The 8811-nt window shown below is 36.7% G+C and overlaps 1 protein-coding gene across 1 annotated transcript in view; it reads left to right on the forward strand.

Moving 5' to 3' along the window:
• Positions 1-8811, forward strand: part of LOC102816706 (chromosome unknown open reading frame, human C4orf29) — a 42743-nt gene that overhangs the window by 18922 nt on the left and 15010 nt on the right. Inside the window, exons 4-6 of the mRNA XM_006876102.1 lie at positions 971-1049; positions 1156-1240; positions 3216-3243. Coding sequence (XP_006876164.1) covers positions 971-1049; positions 1156-1240; positions 3216-3243 — 192 coding nt within the window. The remainder of the gene's footprint in view (positions 1-970; positions 1050-1155; positions 1241-3215; positions 3244-8811) is intronic.

Raw genomic sequence — 8811 nt, forward strand, 5'->3', positions numbered from 1 at the left:
TGGGCTCAAGCGTGGCAACAATTGTGAGGTTGGCCCAGGACCAGGCAGTGTTTCTTTCTATTGTGCATAGGGTTGCTGTGTGAGTCAGTACTGACTCCATGGCACCTAACAACAACAGTTGGTTCTTACTCATAGCAACCCTGTATAGGGTTTACAAGGAGTGGCTGGTGAGTTGTCAGTTTAAACCAACCTTGAGGTCCAGTGCTTTATCCCATGAGCTCTGGTAGAGTAGTGGTTACAAATCGGGCTGCAAACTGCAAGGTCAGCAGTTCGAAACTACCAGCTGCTCCACAGGAGAAAGATGGGTTTTCTGCTCCCGTAAAGATTTGCAGCCTCAGAAACCCTGTTCAAGGTCGCTATGGGTCGGAACCGACTCGATGGCACTTAACAACAACAACCACACCAGGACTCCTATAGAACAGTTATATTCTGTATACATTAAGTCACCGTGTGTTCAGTAGTCTTGAAAGCAACTAACAACAACACAAAGTAAATGTGTAGTATCTTTGAAGTTATTTGTTGTTGTTTAGTGCCACTGAGTTGATTCAGACATACAGCAACCCTGTGTAGGGTTTCCAGGGAGCAGCTAGTGAGCTTGAACCACTGACCTTGCTGTTCAAATGACTTTGCAGTCTGACACTTTAACCCACAGCTCCACACCAGGACTCCTACAAAGGGGTTGTTGTTGTTGTTGTAAAGTGCCGTTGAGTCAGTTCCGACCCATAGCGACCCTGTATAGTATTTCCAAGGAGCAGCTGGTGAGCTTGAACCTCCAACCTTGCAGTTCAAACAGCTTTGCAGTCTGATGCAGTAACCCACAGCACCACACCAGGACTCCTTTGAACTTATAGTCAATTGTAATTTGAGTATTCAAACTCTGAATAATCATTTCAAACAATTTAATTATAACACATTAAAAAAATGCAATGAATGCCTTTTAAGAATAATTTCACTGATTTTTTTAAAATAGATTCCAATTTATTGTGCCTAAAGAATGGAATAGCAAATACAGACCAGTATGTATTCATCTTGCTGGAACAGGAGATCACGTAAGACTTTATTATAATACCTTAATCCCTAAATAAAATATTAACTTATTTTCCTTATCATATGTGGCTTCATATTTTTAAATTATCTTTTCTTTCCTTTTCTTAGCATTATTGGAGGCGAAGAACACTAATGGCTCGCCCTATGATTAAAGAAGCCCGGATGGCTTCTTTGTTATTAGAAAACCCTTATTATATCCTTTTGTGATAACTGGGAAATATTTTCATCTTATTTATTTATTTAGTCATCAAAAGAAAGGATACATAATACACAGTATTTTTAAATCAGTTTAGTGGTTGGTCCTGAAAATATTTAAGAAGCAAGAATGAAAGTGAGTGAAAAACTGTTTCCTTATTTTCAAAAACCAATGAAAGGTTTATTTTAAAAATTGTACTTATATTTCTGGTTAGAGTTATGCTATATTTTAATATTAATAAGTCAGGTGTTTGCCATAGGGAACTTTTGTGTTTTAATTGCATTTTACAGTATCAGTTGAGGTTTAAAACAGTTCTTAACTTAATTTTCAAGATGAAGTCATACTTTTCACAGAAGAAGAAACGAAACTGATGCAGAAATATAAAGAAATGTTCCAACATTTATGGTAAATGTAAAATTTGTAACTTTAAAGCAGCCATGTGCAAAGATTTAAAAAATTTAAAAAGAAGCTATTGTGAAATAGGTACTCTAGTTACTAATGACTGTGAACATCCTTTCGGAAAGCATTTTTACCATATTTATCAGGAGCTTTTCAACAGAATTATTTTTAATTTTTTACTAAGGGTACCAAAAAACCAAACCAAACATACAGCCATTGAGTTGCAGTGACCCTACATAGAGTTCCTGATACTAAATTTTTATAGAAGCCAACAATTTGATCTTTCTCCCACAGAGCAGTTGGTGGGTTTGAACCACTGACCTTGCAGTTAACAGCCCCATAAGACATTGACAAAAAAAAAAAAATCTAGAGATATTTATATATGCTTTATTTATAATACTAAAACTCTTAAAGAAAAAAAAAAAAAAAACTTAAATGTCTAACATTTAAGAAATAGTTGAGTGTATTGTGGTTCGTAATTGTTGTTAAGTGCCGTTGAGTTACTTCCAACTCATAGCGATCCTGTATAGGGTTTCTGAGGAGCAGCTGGTGAGTTTAAATTGCTGACCTTATGGCTCAAACTGACCTTGCAGTCCAGCACATTATCCTGCAGCGCCATATGATATTTGATTATTATGCAGTAGATTGTGTTATAGATATTGGTCTACCACTTACTACCTGTATTGCCTTGGACCTGTTATTTATTTAGTCTTTCAATACCTCAGTTTTCTCATTGTTAAATGGAATTAATCTCTTAAGCTACTTAGGAATTTAATATTTAATATTGCTTAGGACATGCCTGGATAATAGAAAGCATTCAATAAGTTTTAGTGATTAATTCTTATTTAAAAGTTTATAATAATGTACAAAAAGTAATTATGCATAAAGGGGGATGTAAATTCCATGTACAATGCAGTTATGCATAAAAATATGAACTCAAAATCCACATTAAAAACTGTACAAAAGGAAGAATACAAGAAAGAAATATACCCAAATGTTAATATGATTGTAAAAAAAATAGTCTATCTTTTTTTTGTATTTTCAGATTTTATATAAAAGCGTGACTATAAAAATTAGGGGTTGTGGTATGGTCCTGTAGGATAAACAATGGATTGCTAACCATAAGGTTGGCAGTTCAGGCCCACCAGCCACTCCTTGGAAACCTTATACAGAATTGCTATGAGTTGGAGCCAACTTAGCAACAACATATAAAAAATTTTAAAACCATTTAAATTTAAATAAAAACCATTTTAAAATTAAATTGAACGTTGTACAATATTCAATATATTCTGTGAATATATACCAAAAAAATTGAATTGTCTACTTTAAATAGGTGAATTTTACGGTGTGTGTTTTTTTATCTCATTATAATTGATTAGAAAAAAGAAAATAAGTTGAAAAGCTGAGAACTTTTAAACAGCCTTTTTGAAATAACAACAAAGGGTATTTTTGTATTTAATTTAAATTAAATTTGGGATGTAGTCTTTCCATAGTTGCTTTGATTAAGATAATGTGTTTTGAGACACAGTATTTTTAATTGGTTTAAAACTTTCTCTTTGACCCACATTCTTAAATGGCTGCAGGAAACCCAAGGACCAAGTGTAAGTATAATATAACATTCATTTTTGTAGTTATTTTACCACACTCTCAGCAGTAGTAAAAATTTTGGTAGTCTTCAGTTAATTTTATTCTAAGTTTAATATCCTGTGTTGGGAGGGAAAATCTATTGTAAAACAGTAGTAGAAATGCTAGATAAAAATTTAATTTTAAGATCTTTGTGTTTTAATATCTGGCAAGGATATATAATAACATTTTAATAGACTGATTTAAGATATACTTCATTTAGACTAACTGAAGAAATGATAAAACTTTCCTTTTAAAGTACACATTAGTTGTTTTGTGACGATAAACACCTTACTGTTTTTATTCCTGCAATGTATAGTATAGTAATCTGAGGATAAACTTTATGTGTATGGTCTTTCATAAATCCTAATGAAATTTGAAGCCCCCCCCCTCCCATTTCCACAATCTGTATTGTGCCTGGTTTGGGTTCATTCAACAAATATTTGACCCTAGACTCTGGTAGTATAGCAACAATAAGACAAGGTCATTATTCTCATACCCTCGTATGAAAGATAGATAAAAGCAATAAGATCATTTTACCTATTTTTTAATACTATGAAGAAATGAAGCAGGACAATGGATGAGAGAATAATGGGGAGTACAGAGCAGGAGTGGTATTAGATATGATGATATGATTAGATAGGATGGAACCAACCACATAAAGACCAGGAGGAAGATTAGTCACAGAGAAGGAATAGCAGGTAAATGGCCCTAAGCAAGCATGAAGTGGGACAATGACTTCAGAGAGATAAGGAAGGCCAGATTATGAAGAGGCTTTGGATTTTACTGGAAGTGCAGGGGAGGGGCCTGGTTTATAGTTTAAAATATTATTTTGTCTTCTAGGGGCAAGAGTAGCAGCAGAGAAACCAGTTAAATAGCTGTTGCGATAATGCAGAAAAGAGATAATGAAGACTTTAAGGTGGCAATAGTGAAAATGTAGACAAGATTTAATGGTAGTGTTGGTGGTTATGTGCCGTGAAGTTGGTTCCGACTCACAGTAACCTTGTATAGGGTTTCCAAGGTTTTAAAGGATTTGGAATATAATTTAGAAGTTGAAACAATAAGACTTGATGAATTAGATAATGTGGGTGGGAAATGAAAAATTCTGGTTTAGAAATGTTTAAGTTTAAGATGTCTGTTAACCCTTCAAGGAGCTCTGGTGGTGCTGTAGGATGAGTAATGAGCTGCTAACCGCAGGTAAGCAGTTCAAACCCCCCAGCCACTCTGTGTAATAAAGATGATGCTTTCTGCTCACGTAAAGATTTACAGCCTCCAAAACCCAATACAGGGTTGCTTTGAGTCAGAATCAACTCGACGGCAGTGAGTTTAGTTTGGTTTTAGGTTAGATTTTCAGTGGAGAAATCAGGTAGGGAATTTGAAAGTGTTTTTGACATGGATTTGGAAGTTCATGTCCTATATGATCATGACGTGAAAGGAGATACATGAAAGTGAGTAGGATAGAGGCAAATCTATATGCTGTAAAGGATATTTTTAGAATTAATTCTGTGAAACTTTGTGAAAATTAAGATCCAAGCTAAGTAGTTCAAGAATTCTCATTTCAGAACCAAGCCCAGAATTCAGAAGTAGATGTACCGAGATTTATCATATCATACATGTTGTCGTTGTTGTTAAGTGCCATCCAAGTCATTTCTGACTCATAGCTACCCTAAATAGGATTTCCAAGGAGCAGCTGGTGGGTTTGAACTGCCAACCTTGTGGCTCACAGTCCAGTACTGAACCCACATTGCCACACCAGGAGTCCATATCATATATTATTGTTGTTAAGTGCCGTTGAGATTGTTCTGACTCAGCAGCCCTGTATAGGGTTTCCAAGGACCAGCTGGTGAACATGAACTGCTGACCTTGCGGTTTAAACCAACATTGCAGTTCCAAGCATTAACCTGCAACACCACACCAGGACTCATATCATACACAGGTGTTTAAAAACCAGAATGTTGGTTGAGTTATAGTGATGGGCAGCATGGATTTAATAAAATATTTTTGAATTTAATAGAAATATTTTAACAGTGGAGTCATACAGACAGGTTGGAATTTTAACGTGCCATTTACTGTGTGACATGAGCCTCTGAGTGTAAGTTACCTCATTTATAAAATGGGAATTGTTTATTCAAATAATTCATCATAAGTAAAAGGTAGCTTACAGTATACACCATAAACAATTACTTCTATCTTTTTTAAGAAAAGAGAAAACAGTTATCTTTGTCTATTTTCATCAAAAGTGGTTAAATAATGTATAGCTGCATCTGTGGTTGTAAGTAGTAATCAGTATTGCAGACCCTCATGTCAGTAATTTCCATGTTAAAAAGTAAACTGAAATGAATCTGAAAATTCACCTTATACATTAGTTAGATTCTGAACCATAGTGATCCTATGCATAATAGAAGAAAACACTGCTTGGTCCTGCCCCATTCACACAATTGCTGATAATGCCTGAGCCTGTTGCTGCTGCCACTGGGCCAATCTGTCTGATTAGGGTGTTCCTCTTCTTCACTGATTGTCTACTTTGTGATACCTTCTCCAGGGACTGGTTTCTTCTGATAACATGTCCAGAGTTGTTGTTTTGTTGTTAAGTGCTGTCAAGTCAAATCCAACTCATAGTGACCTTGTATAGAATTTTTGAGGAGTGGCTGGTGGGTTTAAACTACCGACCTTGTTCTCCAGCACACTATCCTGCCACACCAGAACTCCATGTCTAGTGTCTGATACACGGAATCTCACCATCCTGGCTTCTTAGGACCATTCTGGCTGAACTTCTAGGATAGATTTATTTGTTCTTCTGGCAGTCCATGGTACTTTTAATATTCTTCTCCCACACTATAATTATAATGGATAACGCTGTAAGAAATCAGTTCTCTTATGGTCCTCTTTATACATTGTCCAATTTTCACATACATATGTTGTTACTGTAAAATGCCGTGACTCAGATTCGAACTAAGGTTGCTGCGGCCAAAACTCAGAGTACTAACCACTATACAATCACAGTGCACCAAAAACCTGAGAACCCCAGCGAGATGGATTGGCAAAGTGGCAGCATCAATGGGCTAAAGTGTGGCAACAATAGTCAGGTTGGCCCAGGATTAGGCAGTGTTTGGTTAGGCTGTGCATAAGGTCGCTATGAGTCGCTACCATCTCAATGGCACCTAACAACAGCAATGTTGTTGCTGTTTGGTGCCATGGAGTTGATACCAACTCATAGCCACCCTGTGCACTGAAGAACTAAACACTGCCCGGTCCTGTGCCAACCTCACAAACATTACTACATTTAAGCTCATCGTTGTGCCAATCCACCTTATTGGAGGGCGTCCTCTTGGTCTCTGCCCCTCCATTTTGCCAAGCATGATGTTCTTCTCCAGGGACTGGTCCCTCCTGACAATATGCCCAAACTACGAGAGACGAAGTCTGACCATCCTGACTTCCAAGGAGCATTCTGGTTCTACTTCTTCCAACACAGATTGGTTTGTTCTTTTGGCAGTCTGTGATACTTTTAATAATCTCTTCTAACAACATAGCTCAAATGCATCAATTCTTCTACAGTCTTCCTTATTTACTGTCCAACTTTACTGTCCAGCATGCAAATGAGGTTATGGAAAATACCGTGGCTTGTGCAGGCACACCGTAGTCCTCAAATTGACATCTTCGCTCTTGAACACTTTAAAGAGGTCTTGTGCAGCAGATTTGTCTAATACACTATGTCGTAGTGTTGATGGATGATCCGAGCAAGATGAAGTCTTTGACACCATCAAGCTTTTCTTCATTTATATGGAAGTTATTTATTGGTTCAATGGTGAGGGTTTTTGTTTTTTCATACATTGAGGTACAATCCATATTGAAGGCTTGGGTCTTTGATATTCATCAGTGAATATTTAAGACTTTTCCACAGTGGGCCCCTGGTCTTTTTTTGGATGATAATATTGAGTTTTTCCACTGTTTCTTCCCACAGATGTAGTCAGTTTGATTCCTGTGTATTCCATCTGTTGATGTTGTTTTAAAAAAGTATTTGCAATGAATAAGTCATTAGTCTTGCAAAGTTTATCATGTGTTATGTAGCATCATTTCTGTCACATTTTCTAAGGCTTTATTTTCTAACTACTGATTCTTCCTTTTGGTTTCCAATTTTCGTATTCCGATCACAGTAATTATCGGTACATCTGATTGTGTGTTTGATCAGAATGAAGACATTGGTAGAAGTCTTCAATTTCGTCATCACTGATTTAGTGGTTGGTGCATTAATTTGAATAATAATGGTATTAACAGCTTTTCCTTGTAAGCATATGTACTTACATATGAAGTACAAACAGCATTGTACTTCAAGATCTTGAAATGTTCTTTTTGATGATGAATGCTACAGTATTCCTCTTGAATTTATTGTCTGGCATAGTAAACCATTCTATTTTCCAATTCAAAATGGCCAGTACCAGTCCATTTCAGCTTACTAATGATCTATATGCATTCCACTTCATTTTGACAACTTCCAATTTTCCCAGGTTCTTATTTTGTGCATTCCATGGTCCCATTATTAATGGATGTTTGCTTCTGTTTCTCTTCATTTTGAGTTGTGTTCCATCAGCCAATGAAGGTCCCGAAAGCTTTCTGTATTTGTATGATCATGGTCAACTCTACTTTGAGGAGGCAGATCTTCCCCAGTTGTATTTTGAGTGCTTTTCAACATGACGGACTCATCTTCCAGTACATACTCACAATGTTTTGCTGTTTTTCATATTTTCATCTACCGGCACTATATCTGACAATGTTCCACACTCTTCATAAAGTTTTTAGTTGGTAAACATTCAGAAATAGCCCACCTGTTTCCTGGTCTGTTTTAGCTTAGAAGCTCTGCTGAAACTTGGTGACCTTGCTGGTATTTAAAATAATAGTGGCATAGCTTCCAGCATCACAGTAAAACACTAGCAAGCCATCACAGTATGACAAACTAACAGACAAGTGTGGGTCACCTTATACTAAGCCAAAATAAATAAGGGAGTATGTTATCACAGGAGTCCTGGTGTGATGTTGTGGGTTAATGCGCCAGACTGCAAAGCCGTTTGAACTGCAAGGTCGGCAGTTCAAGCTCACCAGTCACTCCTCAGAAACCTTATACAGAGTCGCTGTGGGTTGGAACCGACTCAACGGCACTTAACAACAACAACAACAACAACGTGTTATCACAAAGAGAAAAATACCTTGAGGAAAGGAAACAAAAGGATAAATGGGCTCTTTTCTGATGATGCATCAGTATGATCTGTTTTTACACAGAATAACATAGTTTCCATTAAGAGATATAATATTTTCAGGATTTAGAACTCTGAATTGTTGTTGTTCTTGTTTTGTGCCATGTAGTTGTTTCCAACTCATAGCGACCCTGTACAGGGTTTCCGAGGCTGTAAATCTTTACGGGAGCAGAAAGCCTCATCTTTCTCCCACAGAACAGCTGATAGTTTCGAACTGCCGATCTTGCAGTTCACAGCCCGATTCGTAACCACTACGCTACCAGAACAATGTTAGCAGCTCTCAAATTTAATCAGTGT

Source organism: Chrysochloris asiatica, unplaced genomic scaffold (assembly GCF_000296735.1).
Source record: "Chrysochloris asiatica unplaced genomic scaffold, ChrAsi1.0 scaffold00353, whole genome shotgun sequence".
NCBI classification, from domain to species: domain Eukaryota; kingdom Metazoa; phylum Chordata; class Mammalia; order Afrosoricida; family Chrysochloridae; genus Chrysochloris; species Chrysochloris asiatica.